The sequence below is a fragment of the Emydura macquarii genome, unplaced genomic scaffold, assembly GCF_026122565.2.
Source record: "Emydura macquarii macquarii isolate MOO-44397 ecotype Brisbane River unplaced genomic scaffold, CSIRO-AGI_Emac_v2 contig_2897, whole genome shotgun sequence".
Taxonomy (NCBI): domain Eukaryota; kingdom Metazoa; phylum Chordata; order Testudines; family Chelidae; genus Emydura; species Emydura macquarii.
In genome coordinates, this window is record NW_027133034.1 from 51595599 (window position 1) to 51617043 (window position 21445).

Here is a 21445-nt window from a genome sequence, read left to right on the forward strand (position 1 = left end):
TCCTGGCTTTCTGGGAGAATGGATACCCTGCTCTCCTGCCCCCTGTTCTCCTCTTCATCATTCATCCTGAACTGGAATTCTTAGACAGTATCAATGCTGTGTGGTGGCACAGTGGTGGGGTCACCGCCAAGAATCGCATGCAGCTCTTCATAAAAGTGGCATGTCTTCAGTGATGAGCCAGAACGACTGTTCGCCTCCCTAGTTTTCTGATATGCCTACCTCAACTCTTCGATTTTAATGTGGCACTGCTGCGCATCCCTGTTGTGGCCCTTCTCCACCATACCATGTGTATCTTCTCGTAGATATCTACATTTCTTTTGCTGGCTCAGAGCTGAGCCAGAACAGACTCTGCCCCACAGGCACAGTTACATTGACCTCCATTGTCAGTGTAGACGAGGCCTAAGCCATTAGTGATTATCTTCAAAAAGTCCTGGGAGACAGGAGAGATTCCAGAGGACTGGAAAATGGCACTATATTTGCCCATCTATAAAAAGGGAAATAAAGACAACCTGGGGAATTTCAGACCATTCAGCTTAACTTCAGTACTTGGAAAGATAATGGAGCAAATAATCAAGCAATCAATTTACAAACACTTAGAAGATAATAAGATAAGTAACAGTCAGCATGGATTTGTCAAGAACAAATCATGTCAAACCAACCTAATAGCTTTTTTGGCCTGGTCTACATTGCCGCCAGCAGTTGACAGGTATCGACATGCCTGCACTGACGTACCACAGTGTCTAAACGCAGCCTTACTCCTTTTGAGGAGGTGGACTAATGGTGTCGACCAGAGAGCCCATCTCCCATCGATTGAGCAGGTCTGCACAACCTGCTAAATCGATCCCGCTGCATCAATCACTTGGGAGCCCGCAGTGTAGACAAGCCCTTTGACAGGGTAACAAGCCTTATGGATGGGGAGGAAGCAGTAGATATGGTATATCTTTACTTTTGTAAGGCTTTTGATACTGTCTTGCATGATTTTCTCACAAACAACTTAGTTAAACCAACCTGATTTTTCTAGTGTAAATCAATCCTGAGTCTAAATCATAGTCTTTTCAAGGCTGCATTTTTATATATTATCTTATCTGCAGCATGATATCTCAAAGAATATAACTACTACTTAGCATTTTGAGCCATAAATCCTTTAAGCTATAATTCAGGCTAAATCTTCAAGAAGGTTCCTTTGATTCTTTTCTAGAAATGTCCTTATGCCAAGGAAGCTGGTTTGTGAGTTAGGACAAAAAGAACATGTCTTGTGCAAGTTGAAAACACACTAATGCATCAGTTTTAGATGATATTTGATAACTACGTTGATAAATTGAATAGTCAATTTCTTGACCACACTTTGGTTCAATATTTCATTATGAAATACACTCGAGACCAAATCACCAGTGTCAGTCAGGCTTATTCATATGGTATAGGAAAAAGGTTCTATGATACCAGTCTCCAAAGAGCCAGTTCCATGCAGCAGCCTCATGCAGAAGGTGTGCTTCCCAAAGATCCCTCTAAAGCCACCCTTTTAGACCCTATTTGTTTACCAGGAAAAGGTACCATATTCCTCATTTTAAACTGATTTAATTAATGAGCTTTCCATCTTGTTTGTTTCTGGCACCTTGTGGTACCCCCTTTATCTTTTATTCTGAACCCATGCATTCTAGGTCATGATGCATCCTTTTCTTTGTTTTGAGCACATGCATTCTAAGTATTAAGGGGCATTAAGCCACCTACTAGGTTTGTGTGGGCAACTCCTTTCCTGTTGCCATGAAAAAATAATCATATATCCTGATACTGACAGTTTCATTATCTTCTCAAGCCAAGGCTTATCTCAGCTAATGCAAGGTGTGATGGGGTACATAGTATAAGTACAGGATTATAACAAAGATACATGCCAATATGGGCTCTATAACTGCTATACTAATGCTTAACAATATGTATACTTGAATACTTAAAATACATACTGCTGGTAGTATTATCTCGTGTGTGTGTGTGTGTGTGTGTGTGTGTGTGTGTGTGTGTGTAACGTGCTAGCCAGCTATATTAGTCAACAACTATTTTGGTGGTGTCCCACAGAATTGATATGAGTAAACTATTTGATTCAAGTGTTATCTCCAATTAGGCTACTGATAGAGGAGAATAAATTCAACTGCCTAGCATGCACATAAGGAACATTTTGTTAAAAGCTTTCAGAAGGAAAATTATTTAATTACAAAGGAAGAAGTGGGAAGAAGGAATTCCCTGCACGTGCATGTTATCTTTCATGATATGAATTAATGTCCAGTAAAAGCTGAAACTAGAGCATCCTATCTTATGCATGATATAAAATCTTTGAAGTGTAGTCATTAATCTCCATTGCTTTGTTTAAGTAGTTAGCATTTTTTTTCTTTGAACATAACCAAACCTTGAAGTTCAAACCAAGGACAAAGGTAATCTATTGTTTACAGCTAAAACAACCAGTTTTAAAATAAGAGCTGCAGCTACTTCATTATTGAAAAGTTAGTTTCTAATATTTGAATGTTGACTTCAAAAGCATTTTATGAAGAGAAGTTCTGCTCTGTGTTATCAGGAACTAGTGATGGGCTTAAAACTCTTCAGAGTTGGTTGATTAATGGTTGGTTGATTGATGTAATCTTCATTGTATCAGCAAACATTTTAAGATACCAGAACTATAAACTGAACTTTTTCCTTTTTGAATGGACAACACACTATGGGGACTGGTACACATGGAAACCAAACTGGTTCTCATGGGTTCTTTAACATTATTGCTTTTTTTCAATGTACTACAGCTATGAGAAAAAGATTTGGGCTGTCTTATTGCAGTATTCCATTAGCAAAGAAGAGAAGAGCAAACATTTTTATTTTTTCTTTCCCCTATTTCTTCTCATTTTGTGCTCCCATCCTACTTACCCACATTTTGTCTTGAGTTATGGATATGTGACTGATTCCCCAGGCTATTGCTTGATTAGGAGAAAAAGGAAGAACTGTTACCTTCTATCCTTGAAATAAATTAAAGTGGTACTAGACATTCCTTCTGGACTATCCTATATAAGTCAGAGCAGTGATTAGAGTTGCTCTAATATCAATGAAACAGCTACCGTCTTTGGTCACTTGTTAGCTCTTCAATCCATGCAAAGGCTAGAATAATGTATTTCAGCCCTAACGAATTTGCAAGCTCAGACCAGTTATATATTTAAAGAGCATTATTTTGCCTGATTAACTTTCTCAAGTGGTGATCAGCAGCCCTCATGGAGTTCCTGGGAAACCTTTTGGAGATATGGGAGTATCCTTGAAGTTCTTAAACATTTCCCTGGCAGTAGTATCAAATATGTGATATGCAATTTGGTTTTTGGCTGGAGGAATAAGAGGGGATTGATTTAAATTACTTTTATTTAAATCACTATTTAAATCAACGAGTGGAAAATCGTGATTTTTAAATAACTGGTTTTAATCATCTTAACCATTTGTACTTTTTAGTTATTTTCCAAATGAAAAATTCATTCTCATTGGCATAACTATTAAAACATGGTGATTTGATATATTTATATTAGATGTATTTATATTTTAGCCTACATTTGGTAATACTTCTTGTTAATCAGGAGATTATAATATAAGTATACACATTTAAGCAATTATATAGCTATTTTAACATGCGTTTATTCAGTAAGATAGGCAAAATCTTCACTGCAAAACAGAAAGTGAAAGTACTGGCATTTGGTGGGGGGAAAAATAAATAACCGTATTCACTTCATTGTTAAGACTGAAAATAGATACTTAATACAATACATGACACATTGTGATGTATTTATAAAGCTTGACCTCAAAAGTTAGTTAAATGTTTCCTCCTCCCCCCATGTTGTTTTTTAGAAAAGCAACCTTTGCTTATTAGTTAAAATGTATTAGGTCTTATTATTGCATATCTTTTATTTAGATGATAATAGAATAGGATAAGTTTATCATAGGTTGTCATGAATTCAAATTAAATTTCAAACAGGCTTATTTTAAAAAAGAAAATGTATTTAAAATTTAAAAACCTGATTTCAGTTTTTGAAAAAAGATTTTAAAAAAAAATTATTCACCCTGACAAACAGAAATTAGAAAACAGGATTCCTGTTTCAGAAAGTGTGAGAATTGTTTCTTAAGAGCCAAGAACAGTGGCTGTCATTCTTGAATCTTTTGGTTGTGGTGCATTTCCTACCTGTCACATGAGGAGTTTTTCATATTTGCTATGCTGGTGCTTACATGATTGTTGGTAAACAGTCAATTCAATGAAGAAGCAGGCACAATAGATATACTGAAAATGCCATTAGTTATCCTAAATGTTGTTGTTATCAGATGTCTATATTACAAGTAAGTTGTCTCTGAACTATTAAAAGTTTTGCTAAATACATGTCTTAAACCTTGGTTGCCAACTTAAAAAAAAAAAAATTCTAGTGATAATGGTATTTGATATTTTTCACCCTCCCTTTATTTATTTTTTTTCTGTGTGTATATGTGTGATTTTCTTCTTGGCCAAAGTCTTTACCTCAGTGATACCTGAGGTGTTGACTGATGGTATTACTATAACTGTTTGTTGGCAGTAGGTTACTTTTCTTGGCAGTCTGGATATTATTTAAGTTTTAGCTCAATAAATAAAAACTCATTATTTAAATATTGGTCAATTTTAATTAATTTAGATCAGTGAAACTTAGAGGAGGCTTATGAGCCACAAGTGGCTCTTTAATGTGTCTCCTGTGGCTCTTTGTAGCACATGATATTAAAATACGGTGTGATTTAATTATTAACCAATCAGGATATTTTTACTAAGTTATTAACTAATTGTAATTGATCAAATAATATTTGGTTAGTCATTTGTTGCGAGAATAATTAATGTAACTAATTATTTCCTCCTGTCATATGTTTAAATATAAATATATAGTCCTACACTAAATGAAACAATGAATTCACACTACTGTGGATCTTTTTGGTAATGCTGATTGCTAATTTGGCTCCTGAACCATGAGATCTGAGTATCACTGATTACCACATGTATGTTTTCCATGTTCAAGTGCCAATCGAGTGTGAGCTAGTAATTGTAGTAATGAAAATAGCTCATTTATTACTCTGAAAAGTAAATGGGGCAATACCCATGTAGTCTAATTCCTTATCAGCTCCATATGACAGCCTCACTGCAGATTGGTGGATCTTTCTTGCATTTGGGGAAAAATTAGATTTTTTTTTTTTTTTGTACAATTGCAGAAAAGCCCTGGATAAACCCCAGATTCTGTTTTCAGAAGTGTCTAGTAATAGCATGTAAATGTAGAAGCAGTAAGTGTCTACAATAGCAACTTCATTATGTTCACCTTTTTCTGTATTCTTAGAGGGCAGTAGCCCCAATTGTCAACCTGTGTGTATGAGGAGGGAGAAATATCTTGCTCTTAAGAGTAAGGTCCTTGTTACTATACATGCTGTGGCTCTTTTGTTCACACCCACAGCAAACTATAGGGATAGCTTCCACTGACGTTAAAATAGTATGGAACACTGCTGGATCTTTAGATGTTTACTGAGTGCCTGGCTATTGATAGAGAATGTAACTTTATTTATATGTGATAGCCACATCCCTGTCCTTAGTGTATCCTGTCTCTTTATAATCTAAAAGTGTTAGATTGGGACCTCTGGACGTTATAATGTAAATGAATATATATGACATAATTATATGAGGTAGAAGAGGAACAATATTTTTGGTAACTGGTAAAGTGGTCTTTACCAGAGAAATTTAATTGTCCAAGGTCACATTGCAAGGCTGGCAAAAAAGGTATCAAAATCCAGTAGTCTCAAACCCTGTCCTGCCGGTCTAACTGCTAGACCACACTTGACAACTCCTTCTGCCATGCCTCCATATTCTCGGATGAACTTGCAAGATACCTTGCTGTACAAGTGCTTCTTAAAAATAACATTATTATTATTACTTATTGTACAGGACCTTTATGCAAAATGGCAGTACTGGCAATTGTTTGCTGCTATTTTAATATCTCCAAATTATGTTTATGAATGTCTGAAGTTAAATTGTTAAAATGTTTTGGTTTTTTTTTTTAAACAAAAGAGAAAATTTAAATTAATAAGTCATTTACTTTTGGGTGGAGAATTTTCTGAATTGGTAAAGGCAACACTTCTTGTGGTCAATCGCCGATATTTTTGATGGAAAAACAAAAGTGCTATGGAGTGTATATATAGTCAGGTATATGTTAGTTGCTAAACATTTTTAATGTTTGCACTTATCTTGATTAGAGGAAATGCTACTACCGTGATCCTTGAAATCATTGTATGAAAAGATGAAATGTAACATAGGACATATTGACATTTGACATATTGATTTAAAACTAACTATGCTCTATGAAATAAGTTTGCCCTCCCTTTCAGATCTTGTCTATCATAGTGGGTATGGAAATAAAAATTCAGTTTTGAGATTCTTCTAATGTAAGAATTCTTAAGCAGCTTCATGAAGGAGAAGGGAGCACAGGAAATAATATGACGACTGATTTGTCCCCATGCAAGAAATGATTAATTCTCATTGAGGTCGATGGAATTAGTTGTATGCAGCGCAGGAGTAGGAGAATCAGTAGGGCCCTTCACTGGTAAATTGAAACTGGGCCATGTACACTTACAGCACTTGCTAAATAAATGATGGGCAGCTTTCTGCTGTGTGTGTCTGTTCTTGAAAGCACCTAGATTAAATGTAGTCGTGTAGTATGACTTCATGAAAGGCTATATTCTCTCTTCTTTTATTTTGACAGGAATCTTTTGATCCTACTATGCAGTTGCACCTTGTACATCAAGCTCCATGCACCATTCCTCCTTACCTCTCCAAAAATGGATCAACCCTTGGAGACTTATTAGTGGGCTTCTTCAAATATTATGCTACAGAATTTAAGTGAGTGATAAATTCTACCTAACTATATTTAGCATCTTACAATATGTAAAAGTGTTGCATACTTGGATGTAGCATGCTAATGTTTTAAGACTCATCAGCTGAGAAAGGAGAATGATTTGGAGGCAGGATGGGGTGATGAAGAGCTAGGAGAGAAAGAAATGAAAGGGGCACATGAGAGCACTTCGGGTGTGCTAGTGTAACCTTGGCAATGAGATTTGCCTAAAATAGTTTATTAAACAATCTGTTTAATGTGCAAAATAATCTGCCAAAAATCAAATAGCTCTATTGTCCTAAAGCCAGCTCTTTGTTAGTGTGCTTTTTTAAACTGACATTTCTCTCTCCAAAGAGTTTCAGTGATTTTGAATGCAACTTAAGGTATTGATTTTGACCTGAAGTAGGTTGGGTCCTGGTTACCTCAGAGGTTTCTTCCCTCCTTGTGTCATAGTTTCACCTAATATCAACTGAGGTGCTTGACTTAAGACTCCCGTGTGACCCAAATGGTTTAGATCAAAACAAAACAAACACCTTGAAATTTCACAAGGAAATCAGCTGCTGTCTAGTGCAGATCAGAGTACATTCTACATGATCTGCAGTTTTGTTAAACATTTATATTACTGTAGTGCATAGGATCCCTAGTTATAGGCCAGGACCCCATTGTGCTAGGTGGACACACAGTACACTCCACAGAGCTTAAAATCTAAGTGTAAGACAAGAGACAACAGATCAGAGGGGGTGTACAAGGGGACAATGAGATAGTACTGGTCAGCATGATAGGTAGTGGTCTCTGCACACCAGCCGCCTAGCCTTTGACAAGATTTTTGTAAGCATCACAAACAAAGTTTTAAGGAGAGATTTGAAGGAGGATAACGAGGTAGCTTTGCGGATGTTTACAGGGAGCTTCTCCCAAGCATGAGGGACAGCCTGGGAGACAACACGAAGATGCTAGTTTGAAAATATAACAACTGGCTGATTTTGGAGACTGGTACCATGAGTCAATTGGAGACAGGAGTTGACATCTTAATAGTGAATTGAAAAATGATGGATAGGGTGGAGATAAGCCATGACGGGCTTTGAAAACAAAACCAAATATGTTTCATGCAATAAAGAAAGGGGAGCCAGTGGAGGCATGCGAAGAGAGGGGTGACATAGTCATAATGAGAGGATAAGAAGAAAATTTTTACAGGAGCATTTGGAATGGATATGAATGGGGCAAGATTTCATTTGTCAAGGCCAGAGCGAAGGATGTCGTAGTAACTGAGATGTGATGAGAGCCTAGATGAGGTTTTAGTTATGTGGATAGATAGGGAAGGTGTGACACAGAAAGAATCCACAAGATTTTGACATAGACTGGATGTGAGAACCTAGGGAGGGGCCTGAGTTGAAGATGATGACCAGATTACTGGCCTGAGTAACAGGCAAATGGTGGTGTTGTCCACAGTGATTGAGAAAGAAGGTAGTGGCTATAAAAAGCTATGTTTTAGCCGTGTTGTGCTTGAGGTGATGGCTAGACAGCCCTGAGGAGATGTCAGAGAGACAGGACAAGATTTTAGTTTGGCTAGGAGAGGCCTGGAATAGAGAGGTAGATCTGTGAGTTTTCAGCATAGAGATGGTAGTTGAATATATGTTTGTGAATGAGATTACCCAGAGATAAGGTATGGAGGTAGAAGAGAAGGGGACCCTGTAGAACCCCACAGTAAGTTAGAGGGAGGATAAGGAAAATCTTCCATAAGGACACACAATTAGAAATAGAAGGAGAACTAGAAGAGGACAGAGTCATGGAAATGAAGAGGATGACAAGAATTATTTGTGTTCAGTTTTCCAAAACAGAGCACATTGTGATATCATTCTGGAATTTTTTCCTTTTAAAAAAAAATGAAACCTAGGAATTTTTATTTTAAAAAAAAAAAAAAAATTCTCATGTTAAGAGAATGTGAATGTTGTATGGTTGAGCTTTCATATCAGGAAATGACAAACATTATATGGTATATCAAACTTTTTTTGCAGCATGTAGATTCCTGTAATATTTTTTCATTCTTGCGTACTTAACGATGTTTTCATTACTGTAATGCTCCAGTACTTCTAATGACCTTTGACTTCTCTAGATAACTGAATAATTTAATCAGCAGCATGCACAATACTCATTATTTTTCAACAAGCATAAGAGCCTTCCTCAGTTGCATTTCAGGGGATGAGGCAGTTAATTATGCAGCTAACTTAGTTCACAATTTAAGTGACCTATATATTTCAGCTAATTTTCACTATTGACCTTTTATACAACGTATTACGGATTAAAGAATAATTGATTTGTATGTAGTATTCTAATAAGTGACTTTCATAGATTCTGGCTAATACAGAGTCATGCGTAATACTTAAGGATACGATTCCGTCATGGAAGTCATGGATTCTGTGACTTTCTGGGACCTCGGAGACTTCTGGGGCAAGGCTGGAGCAGCTGTCAGTCTCAGGACTGCTGTCGAACAGCAGATCAGCGGCCAGCCCTGGGGCTGCAGAAAAACTGACCGGCAGGCCACCCCATGGGGCTGGAGCAGCAACGATCCATCCCTGCCGCAGGAGAAGCGGCAGTGCTGGAGCAGCTGCAAGCCCTAGCAGCTCTGTTTTACTGCCTCCCCAGGATATTTTTAGTAAAAGCCAGGCACAGGTCATGGGCTTCTGTGAATTTTTGTTTATTGCCTGCAACCTGTTCCTGACTTTTACTAAAAATATCTGAGACCGAATCTTAACCTTAGTAATATTAGAAGATGCAGCACACAAAATATGTGGTGTAGAGAAAAACGTATAATTTAAAGTAGTATGACCATATAGAATCACAGAAGATTAGAGTTGGAAGGGATCTCAGGAGGTCATCTAGTCCAACCCACTGTTCAAAGCAGGACTAACCTCAGCTAAATCATCCCAGCTAGGGCTTTGTCAAGCCACAGCTTAAAAACCTCTAAAGATGGAGATTCCACCACCTCCCTAGGTAACCCATTCCAGTGCTTCACCACCCTCCTAGTGAAAAACTTTTTCCTAATATCCAACCTAGACCTCCCCCACTGCAACTTGAGACCATTGCTCCTTATTCTGTCATCTACTATAATTGAGAACAACCTAGCTCCATCCTCCCTGGAACCCCCTTTCAGATAGTTAAAGGATGCTATCAAATCCCCCCTCATTCTTCTCTTTTTGCAGACCAAACAAGCCTAATTCCCTCAGCCTCTCCTCATAAGTCTTGTGCTCCAGCCCCCAATCATTTTTGTTGCCCTCCGCTGGACTCTCTCCAACTTGTCCACATTCTTTTTGTAGTGGGGGGCCCAAAACTGAACACAATACTCCAAATGTGGCCTCACCAATGCTGAATAGAGGGGAATAATCACTTCCCTTGATCTGCTGGCAATGCTCCTACTAATGCAGCCCAATATGCTATTTGCCTTCTTGGCAACCAGGGCACACTGCTGACTTATATCCAGCTTCTTAGCCACTGTAGCCCCCAAGTCCTTTTCTTCAGAACTGCTGCCTAGCTCGTTGGTCCCCAGTCTGTAGCTGTGCATGGGATTCTTCTGTCCAAAGTGCAGGACTCTGCACTTGTCCTTGTTGAACCTCCTCAGATTTCTTTTGGGTCAATCCTCCAATTTGTCTAGGTCACTCTATATTCTATCCCTACCTTCCAGGGTATTTACCACTCCCCCTAGCTTAGTGTCATCTGCAAATTGCTGAGGGTGCAGTCTACCCCATCTTCCAGATCATTAATGAAGATGTTGAACAGGACCAACCCCTGGGGCACTCCGCTTATTATCAGCTGCCAGCTAGACATTGAACCATTCATCACTATCCGTTGAGCCTGATGATCTAGGTAGCTCTCTATCCATTTTATAGTCCATTTATCCAACCCATACTACTTTAACTTGCTGATAAGAATACTGTGGGAGACTGTATCTAAAGCTATGCTAAAGTCAAGGTATATCATGTCCACCGCTTTCCCCACATCCACAGAGCCAATCACCTCTTCATAGAAGGCAATCAGGTTGGTCAGGCATGACTTGCCTTGGTGAATCCATGTTGACAGTTCCTGATCACCTTCCTTTCTTCCAAGTGCTTTAAAATGGATTCCTTGAGGACCTACTCCATGATTTTTCCAGGGATTGAGGTGAGGCTGACCGATCTGTAGTTCCCTGGATCCTCTTTCTTCCCTTTCTTGTAGATGGGCACTATATTTGCCTTTTTCCAATCATCAGGGACCTCCCCCAGTTGCCATGCTCTTTCAAAGATGATAACGAATGGCTCTGAGATCACATCAGCCAACTCCCTCAGCACCCTCAGATGCATTGCATCTGGCCCCATGGGCTTGTGTATGTCCAATCTTTCTAATCTTTCCAATCTGCCCAGTGCAGTAGTCTGGGAGCAGGCCTTGTCTGTGAAGACAGAGGCAAAAAAAGCATTGAGTACCTCAGCTTTCTCTACATCGTCTGTCACTTGGTTGCCTCCCCCATTTTGTAAGGGGACCACACTTTCCCTAATCTTCCTCTTGTCTTATAATTGAAGACTGTATCATAATGGATATGCACAATGGGACATAATTAAAGTTTCATCTGCGTCCTTTACACTGTCGTTACCTGACTTGAGTGCTTAACTGGTCAGCTGTCATAGGGTTTTGTGGGGTGGGGGAGAAGAATGTAATATTATTTGGTGATAGTTCAGTTTGAGAGAGAGATCATTTCTAAATGAAGGCAGTAGACTTTTTAAAATTAAATTCATATGGATCATGTCAGGTGGATTTAAGTAATTCTTATGACAAAGGTGCTATGGTCCAGTAGGTAAGGCACTAGGCTGAGACTCAGAGCTGGGTTCTGTTCTCAGCTACACCACTGCACAAGTCACTTCATCTCGTTATACCTCTCTTTCTCCCTCTCATTATTTGTCTGTCTTGTCTATTTGCACTGTAAACTCTTTCAGGCAGGGACTGTCAATTAAAATGTGTTTGTAGAGTGCCTCATACAATGAGACTCCACTCTGAGTTGGGCCCTGTTGGTGCCACTGTAATGCAAATTATCAGTAACACATCAAGGGGAAAATAAGATTTGGAATTGTGACTTGGAGATTGCCCCAAAATGCTTTGACCTTAAGCACCATACATGGTTATGCAGCAGTGTTGGCAAACAATACATAATTCAGTTCTCATATGCTGGATTACGCTGATTAAATTTCACTCTAATAGTTTTGTACTTTGACTTGCCACAGACGTGCTTTTAAATGTTGTTTTTTGAATGTAAAAACTCAATAAGGAAATGAGATCTCTTCAAAGAACATAATTTTTTATTCCAAATGATCAAAGCTGCACTTTTAGTATATCAAAGTCTAATGCACAGTGTAAAGTAGTCTGGAAGCTTATTCAAAAGAAAATAATCTACTGAAACTCCTCTCTGATGTTTACCAGACCCTCTTCCAAGCCTCGTGTCTGATTTCACACAGCAGCTCTGAGTGAAGGCAGCAGGTTTACGCTTGGCAAGCTGTCTTTAACAAAGCAAGGGCTGATTTGATAAATGCCTTGCTTCTATCCAGCGGATTTTGCTGCGGAATTGGAGACTAAATAAAGGCATGATGAAAGATGCAGTCTTATTTTAAAATCTTACCTATTTATTGAAAAGTAAAAATGTGTTTTAGTTTCAGAATTTATTCTTCGGAATTAGAATTTTAAATCCAAAACTGTAATGAAGAAATGTTACTTGAAACTATATAATCCCTACTGATGAAAAATAGATTCTAAAATGCCCTGGGGGTGGGGCGGAGGGAGGCTGCTGCTTTTATAACCAGTGTTTTTGAATTACATAATTGATGTTGGGCTATGGGTTTAATCGTAGGGTGACCTTAAGCTGTATTCGGTTAGAAATGACAAAATAAGTATGGATTGGTCACATGGCATTTGTATCTTCATTTTTGGAGTGTGGAGAATAGCAAAGTATATAACAAGTAGAGTAGTTAACAGCTCTGTTAATCAATTCAAAATAAAACTGGGAAGATAATGCAATCATGAACACTGATTTAAGTTAATTATTTTTGAATGTATTCACAATGTATCTGTTCATTTTCTCTGAACATTTGTGTAAGTCACTTTTTTTTGTCCACAGAAATGCTCAGGAGAGTGAACATGTTGCTTTGTTTAATGTGTTCGTGCAAAAAGTTTATACCAGAAGTGTTTGCCTGGCTGTCTTAAAATCTTTGGGATTCTTTTCTTGAATTGTTTGTCTGCTACTCAGAGAGCAGAAACATAATGTGATTGACACCAGAAATAGCCGATGACATAGTTGAAGCAAATAGCATGTTTTAAACTCGTACATTGAAATATATTTGCATAAGCTGTTCATTGAGCAATTACAAATAGCAAGCAAACTTGTAAACATTCTTTACAAACCAAAAAGTCTAAAGTCAGGAAATAAATCACCTGTTGTGAATAATTCAATTCTAATTCAGACTTTACTTTTAATAGGAATATAATGTTAATGAACGATAAATGGGGATATCAAGTAAGGGTAGTTACTGTCATGATTCAGTGAAGTGCAAGCTGTGATTTAAATATCTAGACATGTTACTTCATTGCTCCCAAACACTTTTAGTGTAGAACAGCTTATAATATTTTCTTTTTCTGCAATAAAATATACATTTTTATTTTGCTGAGGATGCAACTGCTTATGTTCAATCCAAGTAGAATCTCAAAAATTTGTAAGGGGAAAAATATTTATCAAGTTCAGCGTGGCTTTACTGCCTGCCGTGATCCTGCTTAGTTTAGATATTCTGTTACATAACTTTTCCCTTTAGCTTGAGTTTAAGATAGGCTTATAGACATGTTGGGGTGAGAGCCAAATGATGGTATGTAATACTACTCTTTCCTCTGACTCATATTTTCTAGATCTGCAGTAGAACCTTGCTAATGATACTCTGGTCACCACACATTCTTCCATGTAGCCCAATGTGCCTGAAGCCCTTCCTGAACTTGCCTCATGAATATGAATTAGTAAATGTACATTGTTCATTTGGCATGTGTATGACCGTATTTAGTTACAATACTTCATATTATACTAATCAGTGTTCCCCAATTTGTGAGAATAAACATGGATCTGTTGTACTGTATATTATAATTAAATGTTGGACATTTTTAATGGCAAGCACTATATAACCACAGTTGCACCTGATTTATTAACTTGCCCTTCCCCCACTTCTCAACCTGCACTGGTCAGCTTCGCTTGTTTTAAGTTGAATTTTGAGATAGTGTCTCTTACTAAAGTTCTAAAGTGTGTATTTAATTTAAAATATGATCTTAGACACCCTGAGTTTGAGCTGGAAGGGCTTGCTTTCTAAAAAAAATAAATTTCACCACCAATTTATAGTGTCCATTGAGATCTGTGGGCTTTCTGTATTGCTGAAATGTTTTCATCATTTATTTCGATGTGTTTGAAAATGTTACCTCTTCTCTTGTTGTCTCCCCTTCGTGCTCCCCAAAATGGTTTATTGTCATGAAGACTAATCTCCACTACTTTCTGCCTAGCAACAGAGGCTGCTTGAGACAATCGGCTACCCTAGGCAAAATTTCTGTGTGCCACCCACTCCTACCTCCTAGAACAGAAGTTCTTCACTGGTGGGGGAGTGTGTACCCCCCAATGAAGTTTCTGGGGTGGGGGTGTGTCTTTCCCTTCTGCAGTCTGGACTGGTATATCACTGTGTCACCCCAATCCCCCACTCCTGGAGCGCGTCTCACTCTGCTTTGCTGTGTGAACCCCCATTCCTGAGCAGATCACACACAGCCACCAGCAAGCAAGTTGCCCCCTCCCCCCCCCCCAACTCAGTGAGTGAGTGCCTCTAGATGGCCACTCATGGGATTATGTAATGGTATGACTCCCAGCCAATGTCCCCTGTCCCAGATGCAACCCTACAAACTACCATCTTACGATGTTCAGTGCTGCACACTGCAATCTCATAATTAGTTTGTCAGTTTATCAAAGAAATTGATATTGACCAGCTTCGTCACTTTAAATGAAGTCTCTAAGTACACCTAAACCATATGCTCTCTTTAGGTAAAACAAACAAAAAAACAAATTTATTAAGTACAGAAAGATTTTAAGTAATTATAAGCCAGAGGAAAGCAGGTTAGATTTGATCAAAAGTGTAAAGAAAAATTAAAAAAAAAAAAAAAAAAAAAAAAAAAAAAAAGGCAAATCGCATTCTAAACTAAGCTTAACACTTTCAGCAGCCGTATGGTCTTAGATGATTTTCTCACCACAAGCTTGTTGGTCCACCTCCAACCAGGCCCTCCCCTGTGGTCAGCGCGTCAGTTGCTTGATATTATTTGTAAATGGAGTGGCAGAGAGAGAGCTCACAGCCAAAATGTCCCCCTTTTTCAACATGTTTCTTTGCCCCCCTCTGGGGCCTCACCCCCACCCTTCCTTCAGGGTCAGGTGACAAGCAGTATCTGTGCATGGTTTTCTCCATGTCCTGAGATACTGTGGTTCTTTGTGGATTTGCTTATTGATGTCTGGGCTGGTCCTTTTGTTTTTGGAATGCTGAGCTGGGTTTTTCTGTACAAGTCTTAGTGAAGTGTGAATGGCTTTCCAGCTCTGTAGAGTTTTGCCTAGATCTGCCTCAAGCCAGGAGACCCACATTTGGGAAGATTACATAGCGAAGCTTCATGATCATACACACAGCACTGCAACAAACAGACTACCATAACAATAATGTTCAGTATGCCATGAGCATTCCGAAAACATCTTACATGACGTACTTTGCATTAAACAGTACACAGTTACACTATAAGGGTGAACATGGATGATGCACAATCACATCATAAGGGTGTACATGAGGGTGCAGTGTGTCACAGTTTGCAGCTGGCCAAATCTGATGGGGGAGGAGGGTCCATCATGAGAGGGGGTGCAGCCGGCCAAATCTGAGTGAGTGGCATTGCAACCTGGTGTACAGGGTTATAGTGCTATTTGGGTTTGGCCTGGCTGCCCTAGGCAATGTCCTAGTTTGTCTATGGCTAGAGCAGCTCCTGCCTAAAAACACTAAAAGAAAATTGCTTCTGTGAACTACTTACCTTTTGAAATTCTTAAGTCATAATTCTGTAGGATCACTTTAAATGTGACCATATACTGATGGTTCAAAAGCAATCTGTGTTAAAAGTGTCTGTCTGCAAATTGTTTTCCTTTCCTTTAGTTGGAGCCGCCAAATGATTTCAATTCGTGAAGCCAAAGCCCTTCCAAGACCTGATGGTATTGAATGGAGAAACAAATTCATTTGTATAGAAGGTAAAGTGTGAAGCTGCAGTTTTTGTGTTTCATATATTTAGTTTCCTGATAGCACTGATCTAACTTAGCTTATCACTTATAAGTTTTACTTAACTCTTACTTCAGGCATATTTTGAAAAATGCATGCAGATACATAATATATTACATGACATTTCAGTGGAAAAGTTAGTGTACCCAAGGTAGATTTCTTTTTTACAACTATGTAACGAAGTCCTGTGTAACTAAAGTGGAAATATTTGTTGGCTTCTCTCCTTTGAGTGATTTTTAACCATTGTCTTACAATACCTTCTGCTCCACTTCCCATGTTATTTTAAGTGGTGACTGCTCCCAGTTTATCCTTCACTTGTAGTTTGTGTATTACAGGCAAAGCTGATAGCATTGCCTAAGTGTTAAAGGTCCTTGACACTACTCATTATATGACTTTAGTAGTCCTGAGAGGGTCAGGTGAACTAATGGGTAGCGCACCCAGTTCCAGTCTCACCTTCCCGTGGGAAGGGCTTTCAGTCAGTTCCTAAACCCTTCTTTGTAGTTTAGCTTCACCTCGGGATTTTCAATGTCCTACCTCTCCTTCCTAGAGGGGGTGAGGCTTATGCCCCTGCTGCAACAAGGGTAGTTGGTTGGGGAGCCTGAGCCTGCCTCCCTCCCTCTCAACTGTGCTCTGACCCAGGGCCCTATAAGAGACAACAATATCTGACTCTCTGGAGTGCCCTTAGAGTTTCCTCCCTGAGTCACTTACTACCATCCATCTCCCCCCACATCTTCAAGTCCAATGTAGGATAGCAAAAGGAAAGACAAGACAACTAACTTTTCGGCCCCAAACAGGCTCAGCAGGCAGTCTTCATCCTTACTTGGAGGCTTCTTCAGCATCTTTGTTCTGGAGCCCTCAGGGTAGATTTGTCGTCTTCCCCCTTCTGAGCTGAGTTGCTCCCTATTAAGCTTCATCTCCAGTGGGAGCATGCTCTGCAGATTAGGAGAACCAGGGCTCCCTGGGCCTAGTATTGTCCTTTAGGCCTAGCGTGGGATTTGTACACCCTATCACAATAGCCCTTTTTTCAGCTGCTAATAATTTTGCCAAATTCAAATGTTCTATTCTGATTGCCTCAGGCTGAATTTTTTTTAGAACGTTTTAGCCAAAATGGTCCAGCCATTTCCAAGAGGAAGAGGCTAGAGAAAAATACATTGTTTTGCAATGTTAAAATTCGGGCAACCTTTTCTTTCAGAAGATCGAACACCTCCAGGCTTTGGAGCAGGAAGTCAGAATTTGGCAGAGGAGTGGCCTTTGTTTCAGGGATGTCCCTTTTGCTATTCCTGTGAAAATCTGCCCAAATTGGGCCAAGTTATAAAAATCTGAGTTTGCTCATTGGAGACTTCTTAGAGTTTAGTAGCTTAAATCACTGACGATTTCATCTACACTGGGCATGTTTCAGCCTCTCACAGCTCTTAGTGCTGACCAGACCGCACATACGTGATCCCCACAGAGCAACTGAACATGTTCCATCCCCTCATAACTCCTGTGTGGGACTGATCTGCACAGGTCTTTAGAGAAGCTTGCACAATAGCTGTCTGCACAGTACGTGATTCAGCCAGTACCACTTAGTCTCATTTCCATAAGCCCTTAACACAGCTGTGCAGTTAAACAATTTTTGAAAAAATTCTTCAAACCCTGCCATGCTACTACCCTTGAAACCGTCTGGTTTCTAATGTTTCCTAATGGAAAGAATATTCTTTTAGTTCTCCTTTAAATCATCAAATTGTCAGGATGGCAATTTGCTTGTTTTATATTTAACATCCACCTTTAGTGAATTATTCTTCTGACTAGCGAATAAAATAATTTACACTGAAAATTTACATTTTCCTTTGAAAACATACTGATGTTTAGGAAATATTGAGGGACACTTAGCAGTTGATTTATTTTAATTAAAATGTTGCACGCATAGTTTTTCAAAATTCTTCTTGCCCACTCCTCCAAGGCAAGTGTTTTTCTTTTGAAAGGAGAATTAAATATAATATTTTTAATTGTCATTTATTATCGTAGCATTGGAAAGGTTTGAGTCCAGACTGGGAGTATTCTGACTGTCTTGGCAAGGCTTTGCAGCCCCTATTGTCATTTAAAGTCTATGATCTTACGTTCAATATGGAGGCCCTGGAGGCTCTTAATTCACATTACAGAATCAATCCGCATAAAATTTCAAACAAATACAAGGAAATACTGTGCTACTTCACATGGCATATAATCAGCATTTGGAATTCACTGTAGTAAGAGGTCACTGTGTCAAATTCTGTATCTAGATTTTAGAGTGAACACCTTATGGATTCAATGGCCGGTATTCTGATTCAGTATAAAGGCATGTTGCACTGTAAAGTAAAATAAATCTGCCAGTAAGCACCCACTTTAAAATATTTAAGATATTTTTAGAAGAAGAAAAGTCTAGAAGCATGCCAAACAAAACCAGTCAGCTCATTGTGCTGATGAATTATGAATACTGAAGTTCATTTAAATGTGGATTGTTTTGGTAATGTAAGGTCCTAGTCCTATAGTCCCTATACTGGCAAACTCCCTGTGAGTTAAATGGTAGCTTTTTTTGAATAAGGACCATAAGAACAGGCCCTAATGAATCCTTTTGAAAGCCACAATTGCATCATTGCTGCTGTAATTAAAAATACATGAGATATACACAAAACTATTTCTGACCAATATTATGCTCAATTTATGCATGGATGTTTATAGGATTTTTTTCAGCACATCTTATATGTATTAATGTATTTCATGAAACTCTTATATGCACACATCTGTTAAAACTAAAAGGATTCCTAAACCATTAAAGAGAAGGTAGTTTAAGACGCAAAATTTGACATTTAAAAGTAGACCAATCTAGCTAGGACTGTATTTTGCCTTCAGGGTTCTGACATCATTTATCCTACCATTTACATATATAAAATATACCATAGTGTTCTTAAACTGTCCTCTGGAAAAATGTAACAAGACTGGATTCTAAAACTTATTTTGCTGTGAAATTAAAAGGTAGTCAGAGCATGGTAACTCAATAGTATATTTGCTGTGCTGCAGAGAAATTTCTGAATACAATATTTCAGAGCTGTGTGGTATTGACCATGTGAACGACAAATAGGCCAAAGTTGTGTTGGTTTCTAGTCCACTAGAAACAAATGAGAAAAACTACACTTTGTCAACTGTAAAAAGACAAAAATAGTAGGAAGAATAGATTTTTATTTTTATTTTTTTTTGAAAGCTGGTTTTCTTAAGTATTTTACAGGGCTTTTGTTTTTATATATTCAGGTATAATAAAAATATTATATTTTATCACTGCAGTCTGTGTGTAATTTTTTGTCTCAAAAGATACTGAATTGTAAAAGAAAATAGTTGCTTAAAGATTTGATATAAGCACATTGTTTTGAGAGGTCCACATGCAACAGTTGCACAGTCATATTTAGATGCACAATACACACTTGATTGTAACAGGACCTTTCATATGTAGGAGATTTAGTAATATTTAAAATGACATAGCAATATACGGTCTATGAACTAACAAAAGATGTTAGTTAGGGATGTGGCTGCTTTATTCCTTGTTTTGAGACTCTGAATAGATGGCTCTGACTTTATAGTACTTGAAATATTTGTATAATACACAAAAGCACATGATAGAAGACCTATATTAATACTGCTACTGACAATGCCATCTGTCCACATTGGAAAGAGTAATACTTCAACAATTTCTACTACAGCTGCAGAATATTAGTGTTGTGTTTTTATGATATGAGAGTTAACTAACGGTACATGTCAGAAAGGGAAAATGCAGCCAGCTGCTAAAAGGCCATAATGAAAAGTGAGAATATGTTGACTCATCCTCTGCTTCCCACAGGGTCGTTTACTAGGTGAAGCTGAAGTAAAGGTTGGTTTTTTAACACTTAATTTTTACATTTAACCTTGCAGAGCCTTTTGATGGAACAAACACAGCTAGGGCTGTACATGAAAAGCAGAAGTTTGACATTATCAAGGATGAATTTCTAAAGGTAAAAAATACACCAGATTAATTCTTGTAGCCTTTTTGTCTGCAAGAAAGATTTTGGAATAAAAAATGAAAACATAGGGGGTCAGTGGATTTGTGTCGTATAATGGTGGCCAGAGGTATGTTTGCCTTACACTTCATAATCTGCATAATAGGAATTCATCCTAATATACATAGGAGAGAAATATTATGAAGTTAGAATGTTTGTTTTGTAATGCCTGTGTGCATGTACAAGGGTGAAGCTAACACTGAAGTGGGTACCTAAAATGAAAATTTCTTAACTGTCTTTGTGTTTAAATTTAGGGCTCCAAGGCAGAGATATATTGTAATGAGAACTGGGCATCCAAATCCCTTAGTCAGCTTTGAAAATCTTAGCCTAACCTTTCTATTAATGTTTTTGGAGTAGAACACTTTCAGCCTTACCTGGATTCAGTGTTTCTTCTTATGGAAATCTGAAAGGGAACTATGGAAGAAAAACTAACAAAAAACAGTTTGAGCCTATACTGCTCCTTTTATGATGGGTAAATACAGCCTCCAGCAGTTTACAAAGTTTGTTTTTCTGCTCTTTGCATACTCTTGAAATATCAGGTATGCACTTCTTCAGCAAGAAGGGCTCATTAAACAATCTTATGAGAACTTTTAACTGTAGTGAGACATGACTTATCTGAGCTGTAGCTTTTCCTATTCGATGGTGGAGAGATGTGGATTTTACTTTGAACCTAAGAAAGCTAAAATTTGGGCCATAGTTTAAAGGGCTTAATCTGCAAATAGTTGCCTACCCCTGCTCCCCATCATAGAGCTTGCTTTGAATGTGAGACACTGTTTGGAATTAAGGATATATATCTGCACTTGTACTTTGGATTCATTGAGATTTTTCGTAGCAGTAGTTTTGTTCAGCAGTAAGTGTTTGCAGGATTGGGTTCTATGTGTAACCAGTTAACTTCTTCTTCCTGCTGTCATTTAAAGCACCCAGTTATAGCCTTGTATGCCATCACTGATCATGTCAAGTTTCTCCAACAAAGAGAAAGCAGTGAAGCTCAGATATTTCTTGTGCAAGAAATAAGCAGAATTTTTTAAAAATTGAGTATCTTTCTGTATCACAAACACTAATAAAATATTTTTTTTACTTTTGAAGATTTTGTCACATTTCATCAGTATTTTGAACTCTCTGCAGAAGGCAATGAACGAACACGATGAAAGATTTAAAAAACCTGACATATGATGAA

General features: G+C 38.2%; 1 protein-coding gene across 3 annotated transcripts in view; it reads left to right on the forward strand.

Annotated features, from left to right (window-relative positions):
* TENT2 (terminal nucleotidyltransferase 2) overlaps nucleotides 1–21445 on the forward strand; it is a 62082-nt gene that overhangs the window by 37503 nt on the left and 3134 nt on the right. For all 3 annotated transcript variants that reach the window (XM_067568510.1, XM_067568512.1, XM_067568511.1), the window contains 3 exons: nucleotides 6768–6904; nucleotides 16103–16194; nucleotides 20144–20223. In XM_067568510.1, the coding sequence (XP_067424611.1) occupies nucleotides 6768–6904; nucleotides 16103–16194; nucleotides 20144–20223 (309 nt within the window). The remainder of the gene's footprint in view (nucleotides 1–6767; nucleotides 6905–16102; nucleotides 16195–20143; nucleotides 20224–21445) is intronic.